At 44.4% G+C, this 21,045-nt stretch overlaps 2 protein-coding genes across 6 annotated transcripts in view; one reads left to right on the top strand and one right to left on the bottom strand.

The window, feature by feature from the left end:
* Window positions 1-510: 510 nt before the first annotated feature.
* The window catches only part of LOC100065342 (UDP-glucuronosyltransferase 1A1), an 85,196-nt gene continuing 64,661 nt past the window's right edge, over window positions 511-21,045 (bottom strand). For 4 of the 5 annotated variants that reach the window (XM_014740435.3, XM_014740432.3, XM_014740434.3 and 1 more), the window contains exons 2-5: window positions 5,055-5,186; window positions 4,351-4,438; window positions 3,846-4,065; window positions 511-1,528 (exon numbers count right to left, since the gene is read on the bottom strand). In XM_014740435.3, coding sequence (XP_014595921.2) covers window positions 1,231-1,528; window positions 3,846-4,065; window positions 4,351-4,438; window positions 5,055-5,186 — 738 coding nt within the window. In that variant the 3' untranslated portion in view covers window positions 511-1,230. Of the gene's footprint in view, window positions 1,529-3,845; window positions 4,066-4,350; window positions 4,439-5,054; window positions 5,187-11,569; window positions 12,545-21,045 lie in introns of those variants that run through there. The other variant, XM_001915834.6, reaches the window with a different exon arrangement.
* Window positions 16,991-18,343, top strand: LOC100146238 (dnaJ homolog subfamily B member 3). Its single transcript, XM_014740437.3, has one exon. It carries the CDS (start codon window positions 17,033-17,035, stop codon window positions 17,870-17,872), a length of 840 nt encoding a protein of 279 aa, XP_014595923.2. The 5' UTR covers window positions 16,991-17,032; the 3' UTR covers window positions 17,873-18,343.

The following is a 21,045-nucleotide window of genomic DNA, read 5'->3' as shown; positions in this document are numbered from 1 at the left end:
GTGGTGCTAGGTCCATGCCCAGGATCCGAACCAGCGAACCCCAGGCCACCAAAGCGGAGCTTGTGAACTTAACCACCACACCCATGGGCTGGCCCCATGTAATGAGGCCTTTTTCACAAAAGAAAATAAAAGTGAATTCACCCAGAAGTGGTGTTTAAATATATCCTGGTATATCCATGCAATAGATACTTCTTGGCCACTAAAAACAAATTAAATGTTACACAAAAGCCTGGGGAGAACATTTCCGATAGACTGAAGTGGAAAAAGAATGTGAGAAAACTAGATATATTTGGTATAGCTGCAATACTTTATAAATATATGCATTTGCCAAAATAGTTATGTGGTTATTTCTGAGGAACATGGTTCCTAGAGATTTCTATTTTCTTGTGTATGTGTGCACGTCTATATTTTTCAAATTGTCTGTCATAACCGTGCATCGCTTTCGTAATTAGAACACGGAGGTTAACAACAATAAATGCAACAGCAATGAAGAGAAGAACACCTAAGACATAGAATTTACATGAATTTATTAATATGTTTTTAGTTGCAAGAAACAGAGAAAATATACATGCCAGACACTATATTTGGGGCTTTTATCAAATTCAGATCCTTTTGGCACAAGAGATGAAGCAATGGTTATCCTCTCAAACACCACCCATCAATTTTCTATATCATTCTTTTCCCCCAAAGTTAGAAACCATACACTCTTCTCGAAGGACTCTACATTGCTCGTTTATTTCAAGTGCAAGGAGCTATGCCCTACAGGAATAAACATATCCTTTTTTAAACACACAAGTGACATCTGTGAAGCATGAGCATAAATTAGGATCTGCCATCATTGATGAAGGAATTGATCACAACAGTCTACGGAAGCCAGAGGATGATGTTAGAATCAGCATCCAAGGTGGGGGTGCCGTGGGACCACCTCTGAAACCCGCGCTCCCAAACAGGCCCTACCTGAGTAAGAAAAGCAATGCAGGATGAAGGAGGACCTGTCCATCCTCTTGGCAAGTCACTTGAAAGATGACAAGAGAGTCCAGATTAAAGATATTGGAAGAAGCAGAAAGCATATTCAAATATCTCTCTCTATAGGCGTGACTAGCAATTAGATTGTTTTCATTTTTAAAAACACTGGGGTGTTTAACTTATGGCTCAGTATTTCTTGAATAAGCAAAACATGAATTTCACACTGACCCCATTTGCAAGTTTGGTTCACTTCCCACCCACTTCTCACTGTGTCTTGGATTTGTGGGACTTCTTAACTCGCCCTTTTTTCCCAAAGAACTTCCGGAAGCCGAAGGCACAAGATTTATAGACGATGAAGGCGACTCCCAGCACGACGGCCAGGAGGAAGCCGATCACGTCCAAAGAGTGGTACTGGTACCACGTGAGGTCGTGGGCTGCAGGGCGCAGGTGCGGGGCCCCCTTGTGCCTCATCACGAACTCCACCCAGAACACGGCCAGGTCCAGTGGCTCCACGGGGCGGTCCTTGTGAAGGCTGGAGAGGCGCATGATGTTTTCCTTATAGCTAAACACAAAGACAGTTCTGTGAATGCCTGGAACTCCAACAGGAGTAAACTATCCCCTCTCTATGCTCGCTTCTGGTTAGGAACCACCAAATTTTCCAAACTCGGTAGAGCAAATGTGTTTCTATTATAGTCAGAAAAGAAAACACACACAGTAAATGTTCTTTATCTCTAAAAAAAATTGGAAGCCAAAATTCTAATTTTAAATTAGTTGAAATTTGCTTCCTACATTCTTCTTTTCTTTTCTTTCTTTTTTTTTTTTTTTTAGGAAGATTAGCCCTGAGCTAACTGCTACCAGTCCTCCTCTCTTTGCTGAGGAAGACTGGCCCTGAGCTAACATCCATGCCCATCTTCCTCTACTTTATATGTGGAATGCCTACCACAGCATGGCTTGCCAAGTGGTGCCATGTCCGCACCCGGGATCCGAACCAGCAAACCCCGGGCCACAGAAGTGGAATGTGCACACTTAACCACTGCACCACTGGGCCAGCCCCCTCTTCTTTTCTTTTTTAGTGATATTTTTGTAGGAAATTAGATTATACTTTCTTTATAATAAGATAAAGAAATAAATGAAAAGGTCATGTCAGAAATTATGAACAGTTTTCCATGCGAAGTTGTAAACAATCACAACTAGTCAAGTAAAAGCTATTTTTAAGTGCTGTCTCCAAGATGGTGGCATACGTTCAATTCAATTACTGAAACATCAAGCCATCTAAGTGCTAAATTTAGCATGAAGCTGTGTCTATGCAGCCTGTTAAACAAAATGGATTTCTGTTTATTTTGGACAGTGTTGACGTCTGAATCAGAATCTGAAAGCTGAATCCTTAAACATGTCTGCCATTTTACTTGGATATATTATTGTAAGGTAATATGAATATGTGGCTATAAATATTGTTAAACATCTTCCTTTTATACATTTCTCTTAAGCAAGATGGATTTTCTGGACACTTGCTGTCATTCATCCAGTACCTATCAAGCACCTGTTATGGCCTGGTTGCATAATCTGAAGTTTGAAATTTTTCCATTTCTCTTTATTCTATGTAGGTGCAGTCCCTGCTGAGAGTGTTGAGAACACGGAGATTCACAATCAGATAGAGAAGGCTCAAAAATGAATAGACGAATTTAGTTAATAACTTAAGTTGATTGGTTAGTGTTTTTTAAAAAATAATAAAGCACAGAGAACTTCTACCAAGTCATTTTTAGGTTACAAGTGGTTGTCTCTACCACCGAACAAAAGATCAAAATTATATTACTAACGTGAACCTCAAGAACGAGTTTCATGAGCACACGGAAGGAAGTTGGGTTTTAATTGTATTGATGTGTGAGCAGCACAGCCCAACGCTGACAAGCCGGGCTGTCAGCAGAGGCCAACTGGAATGAAGGTGGAGAACACCACCAGTTGCTCTGGGCGGGTTGTTACCCTGGGTTGGTTATGTGGACCTTTGTTTTTTATCCGTTGGCACCACACACATGTGAGCACCATCACTTCACCCCCATCTTCCCTTGTCCAGTCTTGGCGTGTCCCCCTGCGTAGTGTCTCCTCCCATATCAACACGCTCCAGTCTTCACACATCTGTACTCCTGCCTGGTGTCTCTTTTGAAATGAAGCAACTACAAATGAGGCTCCTGACACTCTTGTAGACACACACACATGCACACGTACTCACATGCACACACATGCTCATACGCGCACTCTCACATTATTAATTGTTGGATGAAGTCCACCACTGGCCATCACTTCTTCCCATAAGGTTTTGATCAGCCTATTACTAGTGAGCTTAACGGGAATACAATACATTTTATGCAGAAGTCATTCAATCTGATGACTTTTGCCTTTTGAATCATTTTCAGAGCTATATTTGAACAAACTTGGCTTTGCTTTTATTAGAAGCCTTTGCCTGTGATATCATATGACGCCCCCCCCCCCACTCCATTTATAAATCCCATGGACAAAATTCCTCATAGGTTTAAGTGCTGGGAAAAACTGTACTTCCACGAGCCCGGTTTGTTTTGATCTTACAGACACTCTGCTTCTTGGAATATTTCTCTCTTTACAAGAAGTTATAGATCAGACATCTATTATGGTGACTTTTTTAATAAATTGAAGTTTTAAATCTATTACGGGAGATAATATTTAAAATAATTTCTATGATAAATTCTATAGGAATTAAAGCATCCTTTCACAAAATGAATAATAATAACCCCCAAATCATCTTCCTTATAAATTCGATTTTTAGGTATTTGTTTTCACATTTGAATATTTATTGTGAATGCAATGGCCAAAATATGGGTAGTATTCCTCTGTACCTTCTCTCTTACCTTTTGTCATTGATGACAGTTTTTAGGGCATTTGCTAAATCATCAGAAGTCATTTCCAGGACGTTCAAGGACACTCCAGCTCCCCGGGTCTCCATGCGCTTTGCATTGTCCATCTGATCACCAAACAAGGGCATCATGACCATTGGAACGCCATTGCAGATTCCTTCATATACACCATGGGAGCCAGAATGTGTAATAAAGGCACGAGTCTTCGGGTGACCTGAGAAGCAAAAAAGGAGGGACACTGGTGGTCAAGTCGCTGAGTTTCACGATCTGATACTGTCTAGGTTCTGAAAGCCCTCTAAGGACTCAGTGCTATCCACAGTTGGCCCTTGCAGAAGTTTGCAGAAGAAAATGTGCATTGAGATGCCCCACTAGGTAAAAAGCAATGTGGGCTACATTGGCCATATGTTTTCCAGCTAAACAATCCTTTAGAACAGCCATACCTAAGCCACTTTCTTAATTTAACCTCATTTGACCCACACATCAAATCCTCCCCACGTACCAAGCAGATCATTTTGGGGCAGCCACTTGACGAGTATTGTGTTCTTCGAAAGATTTGGTGGTGGAGTTCCAGTGTACCGCCACAGGACCTTGCGGAGACAAGAACAGAGTTTAAAGAACATAATATGATTTTAAAACAAAACATCTGCTGTAATAGCTGGAAAGTGGAGTCCTCTGAACGAACCTAATCTTGGCAGGGGTGGGAAGTGTAGTGAGTAAGAAGGCTTCCAGGGGCTGGCAACGTTCTGTGATTTTGTGGAAATTCCTCAAGACGTGCATTTATGACTTTTGTACTTTCCTGAACTTGAAAGGAAAGTTTACTAATAAAATGAGTGGACGTAGAACTATAAAAGCAGATATATAAGAAATAAATCCAGTTGTCCTCACCAACAACTTTTTGGAGAAATATTCCTATTTAATATGAAGAAACACTATCCTGTTTATTTTCTTTTTTTAAAATAAGTTCTCCTTAATTCTCTTTTGAGTCTCTTAGAGAAAATGAGACCTCCAAGGGAAGTGGACCACGGTTGAACATAGTAGCTGGAGTAAAATTGCAAAAAGAAGACTTTTGCTTTAATAATTGGCAAGTAGAAGGGAAAACCCAAGTCTAAAGTCCAACTAATGGAATTAACTTAGATACTGGAAGTCTGGGGTGAGAACTCTTGTGACGATAGATATAAAGGAATGGTGTAGAATCTTCCTTACTGTCTGAGGTATTTTTCCCAAAGCATCAGCAATTTCCATCGCTTTCTTCTCCGGAATCTCTGAGACCATGGAGCCCAAAGAGAAAACCACAATTCCATGTTCTCCAGAAGCATTGACATAGGCTTCAAACTCCTAGGACCAAAAAACAAATTTCCAGTTAATTTTTTTCTCATGTTTTTTGGTGACTGCATACATTAAGCTGTGAATCAGATAGGTTTCTCTTAAGAATGTGATTAAAGGGTGTGTGTGTGTGTGTGTGTATGTAACAGAGACACAAAGTATTAGTGTATGTTACAGCACTTCTCTCTCCCTTACTCCCTTCCAAAGAAGGAAGGATCTTGCTTACAGGGTTATCTGTTGGGTTCTTCTTGGAGATGCAGAATCCACAGAATGTGCTAATTTTCCAAAAGAAAAGCAGAGAGAAGACCAGATCCACTTCCCCAGGGCTGCAGGCAGCTGGGAAGGTCTTGGGAGAAAGCTGGCTTTTGCGAAGGCGGTTGAAGGAGAAAGCAGATGGCAGTGAGGAAGGAGGGAAGAAAGGTGAATGATCATCATGGAGTGAAGCGAGAGCCTTTTAGCAGACGCTGTGAAAGGGAAAATTGGGGGAGAGGAAAGCTGTCCAAAGAGGATTTCAGAAAGCTTTCTATGGACTCTCAAACCCCTGCACTGCCCCTTTAAGAAAATCTACAGTAAAGATCTGTATTACTTTTCAAGGCTTCTGGAATATTCTTTTTATGTTGAAAGAACGCATAGAGTCAAAGCACAAAGCTCCAGAGAGTGTTAAGGATTAGGCTCACAATTAAGGAAAAACCTCAAATAGCAGACAATCTTTAACAACTCTTGCTTCCCTGCGGCCTGGAGCAGTCTTCCGTATGGCAGCCAATATTCTTGGATGACTCAAGACCACATTCACGTCAACTCAGTGCTGAAATTTAACCAGTCAACCTTGCATTTTTCCACCTTTCCTGGAGGAGAGCTTTCTATAGAGTGCAAGCCAACTTTCCTGCTTTAGCAAGAAGAATATACAGAAATATATTTGAATCTTCCTTTGCTGGTTCCATAATGTACTGTAAAAAGCAAAATATTCCTCCCAAGGTTTGACAGATACAAAACGGGTGACAGAAACCCTTGCTTAGTGGGTACCAGTGACCTGAGCCCCTTCTGTGGAGTTCAGAGAAGGTCAAGGGCATATGAGTAAACCAAAGCCACTGGTAGGAAGGATAGACAGGCACTGAGTCTCAACCCACCCAGCGTATGACCTTCACAGAGTGCTCTGTCCTGTTCTAGCAGCTGATTCCTTCTAGCAATATGTCCATCACCGTCATCCAAGGAAGACCGCACCTGTAAGGCCACTCCCCTGTCTCAGGAGGCCCCCAACAAAGACCGCCTGTGGGCATTACAGCCTTGGCTCTTCAAGGACAAAGCTCAAGATGAGGCAATGGGACTTGCCTCTGAAGGAACTCCTGGGCCAGATGACCCAAGGAATAAGGAAGGAAGAACAGGGAGGGGGCTGTGTGACAAGCCCTCTATAGATGACAGCAGATGGTCCCCTCTGCCTGCAAGACAGATCACTAGAAAACTGGGGGGCTGCGTTGATTCAAAGTCCTTCATACTGCTAATGGTATCCTGTTGCCATTAAGCGACCTTTTTTTACCAAGAAGTAATTTTTTTAATTGAGTGAGTTTTAGTATATTTGAACTGTAAACTGAGTGATTTTCTAGTTAATAATGAATGTTACAAATGCTAGAAAAAAGCAATCTGTGGTTCCCTTGGATGGAGGAGGAGGATGGGATTTTAGAAACTGTGTGTGTGTACAGGGGTGAGAAACAGTGATGGCAGGGATCCCAACCAGTAAGCACAGATTACAGATTACGACCTACCAAAGGCCCATCCCTAAAGCAATAAGGAATAGACTTTAGAGATGGACGTCAAACAAAAGGTCTGAAAGGATGCACTAGAAAGAAAATTCCGTCAAAAGAAGAGCAGCATTAGCTGCGGTGTTGACACATGGAAACCTGGAAATAAGAGTGGTGGGAGTGTCCCCAGGAAGAGAGTAAGGAAGCCCCTAGATTCGACCCTTGGCAATAATCTTAGCTCAGTCTGTTCTGTCCCCAACCTTCATAGCCATCTCCAGAGTGTTCCAGTCCACAGGAAAGGTCCACTTGCACACCCACACAGTGGTAATTCCACTTGGAGGAAGTAGAGTAATAGAGTTAGGCATAAGTATGCCGATTCTCCCTCAACTATAGGTTATTGGTGATCTAATTAACTCCCAAATGGCTTTATATGCTTTCAAAGAATGCCAAGGGCATTAAGGAGACTGTGTGATGTGGCAGCCTTTGCCTAGAACTGAGGGGTCTCCTGGGACACCAGACTTTCAGTGTTAAAACCTGAACAGTCCTGGACAAACCAGGACATTGGTCACCCTAGATGAGAGGCACCGGAGACTTCCAACAACGCTCAGCACACATGATTTTAAGAGACTTCTGCCAAGCTTAATTCTAGGGGTGACCAGTAAAGCCCAAATACCGACCAGCCCACTGTCTAGTCCACCCCACCAGTCCCAGGCCCTCTGGCTGAAGCAGCTGTGTCTTAGCCTTTTCCATTGGGCTCATCTGAAAGGTCAGGGAGGCCAGCGTCATCCTCCCCATCATCACCCTGCATTTTTGGTTTGTGGCAAGAACATCCTGAGGATGGTTTTTCCGAGGTCCTTCCTCCCTAGGATCTGCACCACATCTCTCTTTCCTGGGGAGAGACGGCTCATCTCCAAGTATTAAGTTCTTTCTCCTGAGTGAAGGTACACGGCTCACCTGAATTTCCTAGGACCTTTGCTCCTTCATGAAACCCACTCTTGTGTTTAACCTTGTCTGGAAAGGACCACACCTAATTTCCCCTCCTTGCACGCCATTCCACACCCACTCAGCAACCAGCAGTGTATGATTAACACAAAATCGAACCCACAGGTCCATAAACATCCAACGTTAAATAACAGCACTTAGCTAGCTAAAGTTTACATAGCACGAAAGTTTACCGACAGATCACAGCAGGGCAAACTTCAGAGATTGTGTTAGCATGGCCAACGCCCAGCTCTGGGCCAGCTCTTATGGGATAATGGTGAGGTTACCCGCTACAATAGTACTTACTATTACTATTACTAGGTAATAGTAGTTACCCGCTACTTGGCAAAACTTGCCCCAAACCTTGCTCGACTTCACAGACTCTGGAACGGCCAAAGAGTGAAGCAACGTGTTAACTGAAAGTAATCCTCGATCCCCCACCTCTTACCCTCTTCCAAAAAGATGGGACCCCTCTGAAGTGAAAGAAATGGCCCGCTCCAATGAGGCCCTTAATATGGACACTAGGTTTTGCTGAGACTTTAGTATTTTTAGTTCCAAGCTTTCATTAGATTTTTCCCTCTCAAATGTCTTTTGTTTCTCCAAGAACCTTACTAAGCCCTTAGACAGGTTTTTGGAAACATGTCGCCTTATCTTATGCATTCAGAGCCACCTGCAAACACGGCCAGGTTCCCCATCACCAGGCTTTCTTCTCCTCGTCATCTTCAGGTGTCTGTTCTCAATGATCTTCTGTCTGGCTATTTCCCTCAGACTCAAGATGTATGTCTGGATATCATCTCTGAATCTCTACATATCCACAGAGATCTCTCACCCCGAGAGAGGATTGACATCTTGAAATTCTTAAGGTTCATTCCTGCTCTCAGTGATGCTCTACCATCTTTTGTCTTGCAGGCATCCCAAAGACAGATCCAACACCGGGCTGTGCCTTCTCTAGGGGCTCTCTTTATCAAATAAAGATTCTACCTTTATTCTTGAAGTTCAGGACTTTTCCCAAGAGCATTGGGAAGGGGATGATCTCCACTGGAGGAATGGAAGTGGAGAGTAGAATTTTTTAATTAACAAAGGGAAAAAAAGAAAATAAAGAGCAACTTGACATCCAAGCGAAAGTCAGGAAAAAGAAAGATGATGAAGCAAAATAAAAATAAAATAAATTAAAAGTGTTATAATCAAATCAATCAGTTGTTACATTAAGTGCAAACAGGCAAAATTCACCTACGAAAGGAATCTGCCTGACCAGGTTAAACGTATCAGTCCCACATTGTTTGAAAAGAAAGAAGAAAGCTTGAAGACAAAGGAAGTATACTAGGGAAATATAAACAAAAATAATGCAGGAATGGTGATATTAATATCAAAAAAGTGGAATCTGGGGAGCTGGCCCCATGGCCTACTGGTTAAGTTCAGTGCGATCATCTTTGGCAGCCCAGGTTTGGTTTCCAAGCCTGGACCTACACCACTCATCGGGGGCCATGCTGTGGCAGCATCCCACATACAGCATAGAGGAAGAGTAGCAACAGATGTTAGCTCTGAGTAAATCTTTCCCAGCAAAAAAAAAGAGAAAGAGAGATCTATTATCTTTAAAAAAAAAAAAAAGTATGACTGTGACATTGATATTAAAAAAAAAACAGATATAATACTTAGAACTGGAGCAATATCTACAACACATGACTGATAAATAAGCAATGAGGATATATTATTACTTTTTTTATAAAACAAGCAACAAAAAATTTTATACCTGTACATATATTTGTACATAATTGTAGGAGTATAAAGAATTGTTGGGGGTTACTACCTAACCAGTGACTAGTCCTCAGTTCATACCCCCTTCTTTTCATTCATTCATTTAACAAATATTTGGTGAGTGTCAATTACACGTCTTAGATGCTGATATTTACAGGACACCAATCACATGCAGATCCATTGCCAGGTCCCCAGCCAAAGTGGTCCCTGCCCCCGAATATATGGAAGAGACAGTCAATAAACAACTCTCTAAAGGAAACAATCACTGTATTTGATATGCTTTGAAGGAAATAGCACAGGATGCTGTCTTAGAGGAAAGGATTCCCTGAGGAAGTGACTTTGAAGCTGACCTGAAAAATGAGAAGACAACTGCTACCTAAGAAATTCAGGGAACAGCATCCCAGAAAGAGAGAACAGTATGTTCAAGGGTGCTGAACGGGGAAAGATTTTGAGATGTCCCAGGAATAGGGAAAAGGCCAGTGTAACTGAGGATGTCCATGTGGATTTATAGATAAGCCCTTCCATTTATAATGGAATTACCATTATGTATGCACGCCTCCACAGTTTTAAATTTCAAACTGAATGTGAAACATAATTGTTTCCTCTTAGATCCTTAACAGTGATGCCCAAAATATTTCTCTTTAATGTCTCTCTAGCTTGCACATGTTGACTGGCTTTCTTTCCTTTGATCTGAGATGTGCCCACTGATTTGGTAATATTTCATCTCTTCCTTTTCCTCTATCTGAAAGAGAATCAATAATCATTTTCTATGCCTTTAGGTTTTCTAATTTTGCTTTCAGAAAATCAACACCACCTCCTTCTTTATTAACCAGGCCACCCCATCAAACACATACTTGTCCAATAGGCCATGGGGTATCAGAATCTTATAGCTGGAAGACCTGTGAGGGGTCATCAGATCCCTCTCTACATTTTAAGGGAGGAATCAGAGCCCCAGAGAGGAGAGCCTGTCATGTGGCAGTGAGTGGAGGTGTCAACTCAACCCCAAAGTTCTTTCTGTCGCCCAAAGTTTCTCCTTGCCATGACAATTACATGATCACTGAGAATATGAACCACTTTGGTGGCACACTGGAAGTAAGACTCAACACTCCCCAAGGGTAATGACAATCCCTTAGTAAGAGCCAGACTCAGCACCTGGAAGGTGCCTTGGCTACCAGCAGGTCCTCAAACAACACTCGAATAAATTAGTAAACGCCCACTGAAATGTCACCTCCTCGGAGAATCCTTTCACCCCCCTTCTAACGGAGGCTCTCATGCTATTCCCTATCCCCTCTGTGGAAATTTTCAAGAGGATATGAATGCTACTTTTTTGCATACCTCAAATTCTTTAAGGGGAAATAAATGAACAGACGAGCATTGCAGAAACTAAGACTCAGGATCTTTTCTGCCCAATGTCAGAACCCGGCTGGCAGGTTATTTAACTATTAAAGAGAAGGTACCGCAGGAGCCAGCTTCTTATTGGAATATCTAGAAACTGGAACTTTAACCAGGAACATAAAGGCAACTTTCTCTGCCAGGATCCATAAATGTCAAAGAATTCTTTCAGCAACCTTGAATCTCCCATGCCTGACCCAGTCCAGGGCAAGGTGCGTGCTGCACCCAGTTCTCTGTGCTTATGCCATATAACCCTTCGCATCTAATTGATTACTAGCTACTGGCACACACAGAATAAACTGTCCAAAGTATACGTTCTTAAAGTGCCAGCTACAAAGAAATGACCCAGGAGACGATATCAAAGACAGATATAAATGACAACTCAGACCTAGGAGACTTGAGAGATAAGAATGAACGGAAAAGGGCATTTGAAACTATCTCAGCGTGCTCGTTCAGCATATATCTGGGGCAACCTCATCTAGCCAAAGTATTCACAAGATAAGCGTGTAAAGTTCCCACCCAAATACACACCTTGGATAGTGGTTTTTTGCTCACACAGTTGATCCCACCAATAAAAACCATATTGGGCATGATGGGCTTGGGGTAATCCTTGACAAAGTCACCTCTGAGAAGCCAGACAGACGCAGAGCTCATAAGGTCCTGGACAGTCACGTCTTTCTGAAGGATTTCGGAGGCAAGTGGCGCATACGGGGAATAAACCACACTGCACAGAGAGCTCTCTACCAAAGCAATGAGCATGTTCTTCACCCGCTGCAGGAAGGTCATGTGATCTGAGTTAGAGGACAGAGATCTGGGCACATAGGACGGTGGGTTGGGGCACTGGGTACCCTGAAAGTCCAGGCTGCACGGCAGTGCATTCAAGAAGAACACAACAGGCACAGCCAGGTACTGGGCCACGATGGGGCCGCAAGGAAGGAATGGGTCTGTCAACACCAGGTCGAAGCTGCTTTCCACCAGGGAGGTCATCACCTCGTTGTTGTGCAGTAAATGGGAGCAGGAAGACAAAAGCAGAGCTGAATCCTCTTTGACTTTCTTGTAGGTTTTGACCACACGCCGCAGGAAAGGATCATTCTCAAAAACACTATGCCCGAGACTGATAAAAGTCGCTTCGAAGTCCTCCCTTCGGAAAGGCACGGGGTACCTCTTCAAGGTATAAAACGCTCCTTCCTTAATGTATACGGAGGCGTCAGGCGCTAGGACCACTATATTGTGTCCCCTCTGCTGCAGCTGCTGGAGGACCCCGACCAAGCTCAGCCAGTGGCTGCCGTCTATTGGGACCAACAATACTTTCCCGGCCTGCAACACAGCGGGGCCCAGCACACACAATAGCAGGCCTAGGACAAGCAGACGTGGACCCTGGGACCCCGCTGCCATGGCGTCCTGGCCTTTGCTACCAGACTTTGACTAGCCAGAAGTTTGCCGTCTCCCACTTAACACGTTCTAAGAACTGATGGGACACCAAGTTAATGGTTGATTGTGTCACATGACTGCAGCTGTCAGTTGGCTAAAGGTAACAGGAAGTTTACTCATAGAAATAAAGACGGCAGGTCTTTTCCAGGTTACTTAACAGGCAAACCACACTTCAACTGGCTGGAATTCCTTATCAGTCAATAAAATCACATTTTTGATTAAATACAGAAAGCAAAGCATCTCAGCACCTTTGAATCCATTAAATTAGTATTTCCACGGACCAAGAGAGTGTTATCAGAGAGGGGAAAAGGCTATGTGGGGACGAATTAGACTTCCTTGTCACAAATGAAATAGAAAGCTGAATATGCCTTTTAGAAAGAAAAGAACATGATACTGCAAGCCTGCCTTTGGCCCATGGAAACTTCTTAGAATGTCCTTCTCTGCAGCTCACTTAGGGCTCTGCCTGAGCACTGCATCATTTCTTGATTCATTCATCCAACAAATATGTATTAAGTCCAGCACAGCACTGGGCCTGGAGGCTCCAGCAGGGACCACCGCAGATGAGTCTCCTGCCTCCTCGGAGCTCATGCTCCATCAAGACAGAGAGACTGACAATTTAAACAGATAGACACATTCAAGGTTGTGAAACATGCTAAAAAGGAAATGAATGCTGCTGGGGTGAAGAATGACAGGAAAGGGAAACCCACTTAAGGATGTGTGCACAGAAGGCCTTTCCCAGGACAGATCTGTGTTCATTCTGAGAGGAACTGAGAGAACATTCTGTAAAGAAGAAACCAAAATAGATAAGGGAACAACAGTAAGTTAAACTGTAGTCGTCATCACACAGGCCGAAGGTCAAAGGGAAAGAAGACACTTTGGGAAATTTGATGACCAGGTTAAAGGCAAAAGGGAAAGACAAACAAAGACAATAAAATTTATATGTATTTATTGAGCTTGTGCAATGTACCAAGTACGGGGCTCAACACTTCACAACACCTCTTACGTAATCCCCTAGAACTATACTTAAGGCAGATACTATTATTCCCATTTTACAGACAAAGACACTGAGGCTCATGGAGGCAAAGTGATTTGCCAGAGTCCTGCATTTACTAAGTGGCAGAGCTGAGATCCAGGCCCTGAGTGTCACAGCCCAGAGACCCTGCTCTCAAGCACAACTCCCCACGGCCTCTAGCCTGGCCCACACAATGATTTTAAGGCTGCCATCATCTGAAATTTACATCCAACTAGAAGTCAGAAGCAAAGCTATGACCCCCACAGTCATTACTTAACCAAAATAAACGAAGACAAGGCAGATGGCAGGACTTCAGGATTACATAGAAGGTGCTCACACAGCAATACCCAGCTGGCACCCTAAAAGATCAAGTGATGAGTTGAGGAGCAAGTATGGTAGTTGCCCAAAGAAAGGGCAAATCGGAGTGCCGACAGAACTGAGCATCTCACTTTTTCCTCCTGGGATCCATTGCTATTCTATACAATCCCAAGATGAAAGCACAGATCTCAACATTTTGACCATGGACATCCCTGGCCACCCAAACTGGGGATCTATTAGGAGGATCATGGAGAATCCGTTAACTTTAAAGCTTTGGTATCCTATGGACATATTCACAGGGCCCCTCATTCTGGTACTTAGAGTAGGAACTCAGAATCCCTCTTCCCTGTACCACCATCCTCCACAGACCTCCAGTCTTGTATGTGTTGATGTAAGCGTGCACATATGTGCACGTGCTCACACACACATGCACTCTGAAGCTCCCTGCACTGACCCTACAAGCACTCTCCATCCTCCAGGATCAAGATTTGAGACGAACAGAAAAGAGGTAGCAAGGTTTTGGCTCATTGGTGTGCCCTTATCTGCAATTCTGAAATTGATAACCCAGGTTAAACATTAAGGGCAGTCATTCTTCTGAAGTCTCCACGTTATGAGCATTCCTCTGTACATTACACCGTGGAGCAAAGGGCTGTAAAACACACAGTCACCACTGTCATGACTTTATGACTTTCCTGCATCACGCAGAGCCTCAGCACTTTTTGAGGTCACTGTGCGCCTGGATGGTTTGGAGCCAAGAGTCTGCCCACAACTGGGGAATGCTGTTTACCAATCCGAACAGCAGGCAATCCACATTCACTCTCAAGAATTACGACCAAGAACCACTACTAAGTAAATTTTAAAAGCTTCTGCCATGGAACCTGAGCTGAATCCATTGCTGATGCCCCCACTCACCAAACATTTACGGGAAGTGTTGGCCCTACTGGCACTCTGCTAGGACCTAGGACCAGGAAACCAAGTTCGAAGTGGTCCCTGCCTGTCAGGAGGGCTCCAGTGGGCAAGAGACAAGCAAGCAGGCAGTTACAGGGCAGGGCGAAATGCTCTCTGGTGGAGGAGCATGGGCGGCCAAAGAAACACAGAGCAGGGCAGCAACGTCGTCTTGCTTTGGGAGCTACTGAAGAGCGGGGTGTCTGCGAGAGCATTCCTGGAACCCACGGGAAGGTAATTTCTTTTTATGCTGAAGCCAGTAGTTGGGACCCCTCTCTCCACAAATTTCTAGCTCCTTTGATGGGATTGTGTTAGAACTGCTTGTTACTCAACTCAAGGAGCTATGTAAACAAGCATATTGCCCTGTGGATAATCTATGGGACCCTCCAGGGGAAACAAAAGTGTCTTCCTGGAAGCTCTGTAGCATTGTGTTTTATTCTGCCTTGTGTCCTTTAGCAGTTTGCATATTTGCCTCTCCTGCTATGCGCTCGCTCTCTCGCTCTCTCTTGCTCTCTCGCTCTCTCTTGCTCTCTCGCTCTCTCTCTCCTTACAGGCAAAGCCTCAGCTTTGGAATGACTTCCTTACTCAGGCGCCAGTCCATGGTTTTGCAAACAGTAAGCACTCAGTACAGTGTCTGGATAGATGTGACTTCCCTTCTCCCTTTGCCGTAGGCCCCATATCCAAGCAAGTACTGAATCTAGATGATTCTACCACTGTCTTTCAGACTCAGCTGCCATGGTCCTGTTTCAGGGCCTCAGGCCCCATTGCCCCCAACCTCTACCTGTCCCTTATGATTCCCTGCACCAGCTGTCCCCTGCACAGCCCCAACCTACCACCACCTGTGAAACCTTGGCCAACAGCTTCCTAGGACCTAGAACAGAAATGAGACTACCCAGCCTTGCCCCTAGAACTCCCTGAAATGGACCCCAGCCCACCTGTCCAAACTTGCTCCTCTTCTCCAGCCCTTCCACAGGACCCCTCCCTCTGCCCCTCTCCCTCCAGCCATTCCAGATCACCTGTCCTTCCCAAAATACGCTTTGTACTTTCCCACAATGCTTTGTTCACACTAGACTCTACTCCTGATCAGCTTGCTACTACTGTGTATTGCATGCTTACCAAGGGCCAGGTCCAGAGCTTTATAATCAGTTGTTCAAGATGATATAAAGTCACCAGTTTATTCCGGTGAGATAGCACACCCTGTTGGATCTACTACCCTTTATGATGAAATTAAGAAAGTTCATTGGTTAATCATTTTCCTCTTAGAACTAAGTGACCTGTATTAGTGTTGCCTCAGCATTCATCAAAGCAAAGAACAGTGCTCAAGAGAGAATAAAAGGAGAAAGTGAAGTCAGATGTCAAGAAATGACAAAAGAAAAAATCACGGTCATGACACAGCAGTTTTCATGGAACTAATCACTGTACCCCAAGTTTACCCATAGCGCTAAAAACATGGCTGGCAAGTTTTAATCGTTTTGATATGTTAGACCAGGAGTTCGCAAACTATGGGCCAGGGCACCCTGGGGAGCCCCAAAACTTTTTCGGGGGAATTTTGCAAAGTAAAAACTATTTCCATAATAGTGATACTTGACTTTTTCACTCTCATTCTCTCCTACGTGTACGGTTGAGTTTCCCAGTGGCTCCGCAACATGTGATGCAGCAACAGATTGAAGGCAGACTCAGATATGAGAAACCAGTTCTCTTCTGTTAAGCCAGAGAGATGCAAAAATTATAAAACAATGCCACTCTTCACTAAATTTTTTCATTTTGAAGAATTGTTATTTCTCCATAAAAATATTATGTTAGCGTGTAACAGGTTTATTTTTACTATTAAATTGACTAATGAATTTCTGTGTTTTAATTTCTAAAGGAGTAAGTATTGATACCTAGAACCCACACAATCAAAAGCAAATGGGTCCTGAGGCCAAAAGTTGGAGCACTGCTGACCCAGACAAATGACACACCTGACCTTCAGCCCAGGGTCAGGCTAAACACGCTCACATCACCATACCCCTACCCGAGAGCCCAGGGAAAGCCCGATGCAAATGATTTAAGAAAATCATTCTCTGCAGCAGCCAGAGTCACCGGCCCTGTTGACTGGCTAAATTCCTCTTCTTTCTACCCTATTCGGAAACCATGGCAACCTGGGAGCCGCTGGGGGGTAGAAGCCGCGAGTGGGAGGAGCCGGTGAGTGGGCGGGGCCTTGGGTGGGCAGGGCCTCTGCGCCAGCGTGATACATGTGACATAATACCCAGTACGGAGCACTGCATTCTGGGATGCAGCTTTGACCAATGAGATGCAGCTACGTCACAAAGGGCGCCGGTCTCCTGCGGGCTGGCCTCGCGGGGCGTTCGGGCTTGTGCCCCGGGCCTGCTAGCCGCACTGCTTGCCGTGCCCCGCTGTCCAGCATGGTGGACTACTACGAGGTGCTGGGCGTGCCCCGCCAGGCCTCGTCCGAGGTCATCAAGAAGGCGTACCGGAAGCTGGCGCTCAAGTGGCACCCCGACAAAAACCCCGAGAACAAGGAGGAAGCGGAGAGGAGATTCAAACAAGTGGCCCAGGCGTACGAGGTGTTGTCAGACGCCAAGAAAAGGGACGTCTATGACCGATACGGCGAGGCAGGGGTGGACGAGGGCGGGGGCAGGGGCGGGCTCTTCGAGGACCCCTTCGAGTACGTCTTCACCTTCCGCGACCCGGCCGAGGTCTTCAGGGAGTTCTTCGGTGGCCAGGACCCATTTTCGTTTGACTTTTTCGGAGACCCGCTTGAGAACATTTTTGGGGGTCGGAGGAACGCCCAGGGAAGCAGAAGCAGAGGGTCCACAAACCTTTTCTCCTCCTTCAGTGAGTTTCCAATGTTTGGGGGTGCTTTTTCTTCTTTTGATGCAGGATTTCCTTCCTTTGGTTCCCTGGGGAATGGAGGCCTTTCTTCCTTCTCCATGTCCTGTGGTAGTGGCGGGGCGGGCAACTTCACATCTTTGTCGACTTCCACCGAAATAGTGAATGGCAAAAAAATCACCACCAAGAGAATCATTGAGAATGGCCAAGAAAGGGTGGAAGTGGAAGAAGACGGAGAGTTAAAGTCCCTGGTGATCAATGGCAAAGAGCAGTTGCTGCACATTGCCACCAAGTAATTCCGGTCCGCGTTCAACTTCAAGCACATTTGAGGAAGAACAGGGCTTTTTTTTCTCTTGGAAGATTACAAGGGAACTCTACTTTCAGAACACCTGTTCTCAAGAATTTATAAACAGTTCATGCCAACGCCTTTTGTTGTTGTTGGGACCCCAGGAATAGGACCTCTGCTCATCTTTAAAAAAAAAAAAAAAAAAATTGTAAATATCTGGATGCATTTTGCTATTTATTAAACGTAACCCCAAGGCAGGCAGTGAGTACTCCACAGTAGTAGAAAAAAATGTTCACCACAGCACCGGAAATCTTGCCTTCCCATTTTGTTTGAAATGTAAGCCAAGTGGTTTGCTCTGAGGTTAACATTGCCAGGATAAATCATTTTACTTCATTTTTTAGCATGGGGTGGTAGAAGATATAGATATATTAATAGTATCTCTGGCTTAAATTAAAGATGGTTTTTAGTTCCGTGTAAATGCTGGTGATGTAGTAAAAATTGACTGTTTAAATATAATGTTAAGCCTAGGCTTTTTAAAATCAGGTAAACCTGGCGTGAGTGGGTGTATTAGTCACCTCTAGCTGCTGTAATAAGTTACCAGGAACTTGGTAGCTTAAAACAATTCACATTTATTCTCTTAGATATCTGGAAGTCAGAAGTCTGAAATCAATTACAATGGACTGAGGTCAGTGTTAGCAGGAGCATGTTCCCTCCGATGGCGTGGGCAAAATACTTCAGTGAATTCCTCCCAGTTACATGGTGGGTTAATAGCATCCTTAGGACTGTATTCAAGTCCTTGACTGAAGCAATAAAAAAAAAAATGTAGTGATGAGTCAAAAGCCCAATGCCAGCTGCTAGCCTGTACCAAACTTGGTTCTACAACTATGATTGACGGAAATGTGAAAAGCATTTCTGTAAGCTGCACAGAACTATCCCCTTGCCATATGCAGGATGTATCTCAGTACAAACTAGGTTGACAGAAGCCAGGAATATTGGAAAGCTTGGGATATTGATTGGGTGAGGCAGCATACACACATCTGAGAGGACAGTTTTCTGTTGGCACAGTTTATGTCCCCAAAGAAAACCTTTTTGGGCATGGTTGCCTTGGGATACTCCATCACAAAGTGTGCCATCCTCCTTGGTCACCTGCAAGGAAAGGTTTGTGTTAGGCACGGGAGCAGAGAGGTGACTGAACTGGACAGACTGAAAACGCAGCATCTTCTTAATTCTTTACGGAAAGGTCATGTGGCCTGAGCATATTGTGACAAACTAGGAATATGTGAGATTGTGTTTAGATGCTCTTTGGTGCCCTTGAAGTCCAATCCCCACGGAATGACACACAAACAATCACAGCAGGAACATAGGGTTCAGCCACCACTACCCCACAGGGGCACACAGAGTCTGTTAAACCACATCAAATAGTCACTGAGGAACCTGGGCAGTGCTGCCTCTACACTGACTGTACGAGGAGTGTCAGAATAATCAGACTACAGGGCTTTCCCAAAAATGTGTTTGGGCCAGCCTGGTGGCACAGCAGTTAAGTGCTTACATTCTGCTTCGGCAGCCTGGGGTTCGCCAGTTCGGATCCCAAGTGTGGACATGGCACCACTTGTCAAGCCATGCTGTGGCAGCATCCCACATATAAAGTAGAGGAAGATGGGCACGGATGTTCGTTCAGGGTCACTCTTCCGCAGCAAAAAGAGGAGGATTGGCAGCAGATGTTAGCTCAGGGCTAATCTTCCTCAAAAAATAAATAAAAATTTTTAAGAAAAACATGAAAAATGAGTTCAATTGCTTGCCAGGCAAGGGAACTCACAGCAGTGAAGACATTCATGGTTGGGGGGAGGGGCAGGGCAGCAGGGGGAGAAGGGATGTCAGGGGTTTTGAAGCAACAGGGAAGGGGTGCACAGTTTCAGCATCCTTATGCTAATTAAAGGTTGACAATTACCACTCTAGATAGGACAGAATATGTATTTGTATCTATTTAACTGGTTAAAACAAGTCCCCATTCAGTGGTCGTGAAAGTCTTCAGTTGGGTCCAGTAAGAGTCTGGCATATCAAGGTCCCTTAAAGATCATGGATCTTTAACAGCTCTGATCAATTACAATAGTAGAGGACAAACATAGTATTCAGTTTGGGAATATCCTGGATTAGTGCTACTAAGTGGAAAGTTTCCCTTTTACGGAAATATAAAGCATTTTATTTAAAGAATTTTCAAAACTGAAAATGTCATTTTTAAAGACTGGCACCTGAGCTAACATCTGTTGCCAATCTTCTTTTCTTTCCTCCTCCTCCTCCCCGAATCCCCCCAGTACACAGTTGTACACTGTAGTTGTAGGTCCTTCCGGTTGTGCTGTGTGGGACGCCGCCACAGCTTGGCCTGATGAGCGGTGCTAGATCTGCACCCAGGTTCTGGACCGGCAAAACCCTGGGCTGCTGGAGTGAAGCGCGCAAACTTAACCACTTGGCCATGGGGCCGGCCCCAAAAATCTCTTTTTTAAAATGTCCTGGTACAAAAACATCACAATGCTGGAGGCCTGTATCTCAATTTTCCTTTTATAGAAAGGTTTGAGTGGGCTTTCAGAGTGGAAAAAAAGGCATTTCCTCTGGTACAAAGATGACCATCTCGAGTCCCCTGCGTGGAATCACTAGCACCTTCCCACAGAACACACCAGGCGGGGAGAGGCACGTTCCGGGTAGCCCCAAGAGACCTGGAGACCTGTGGCGATCTCAGCAGAATCCAAATAGCGAGCAGAACACATCCCCTGGCTGGAGCTCCACACAGAGCTGTTTTTAGTTCAGCTTACTTCACACAAGGGAAAACATCTGGAAGAGAGAATGCTCTCTTCAAATAACCATTAAAGGACCAGGCTTCTCCCCTGCGATTGCACTCTTCTGTCTCCAAACAGAGAGAGAGACCTTCCCCATCTTGGGAAACCATTCACCTGACCGCTTACCTCTACAGGAATCCCTAAGTCTACTTTCTCATCCTACTTTGTCAATAAACACAGATCCCTTTCATTTCCTCTTCTCCTTCTCTCCTTTACACTCTTTCAGTATAATTTCAGTTACCAGCAATCAGCATCACTTCAATTACCAGCAATCTGGTAAGACTATCCACTATGGGAAGCAATCACTGCCCTCTTTACTCGACTAATCTATTCTACATCTTTATCCCACTCA

Source organism: Equus caballus, chromosome 6, assembly GCF_041296265.1.
Source record: "Equus caballus isolate H_3958 breed thoroughbred chromosome 6, TB-T2T, whole genome shotgun sequence".
NCBI classification, from domain to species: Eukaryota; Metazoa; Chordata; class Mammalia; order Perissodactyla; family Equidae; genus Equus; species Equus caballus.
This window is presented reverse-complemented; position numbering and strand designations above follow the sequence as displayed.

What these genes read in the sequence shown, in the direction of transcription:
- LOC100146238 (XM_014740437.3), top strand. Translation starts at nt 17,033, where the DNA reads ATGAGATGCAGCTACGTCACAAAGGGCGCCGGTCTCCTGCGGGCTGGC.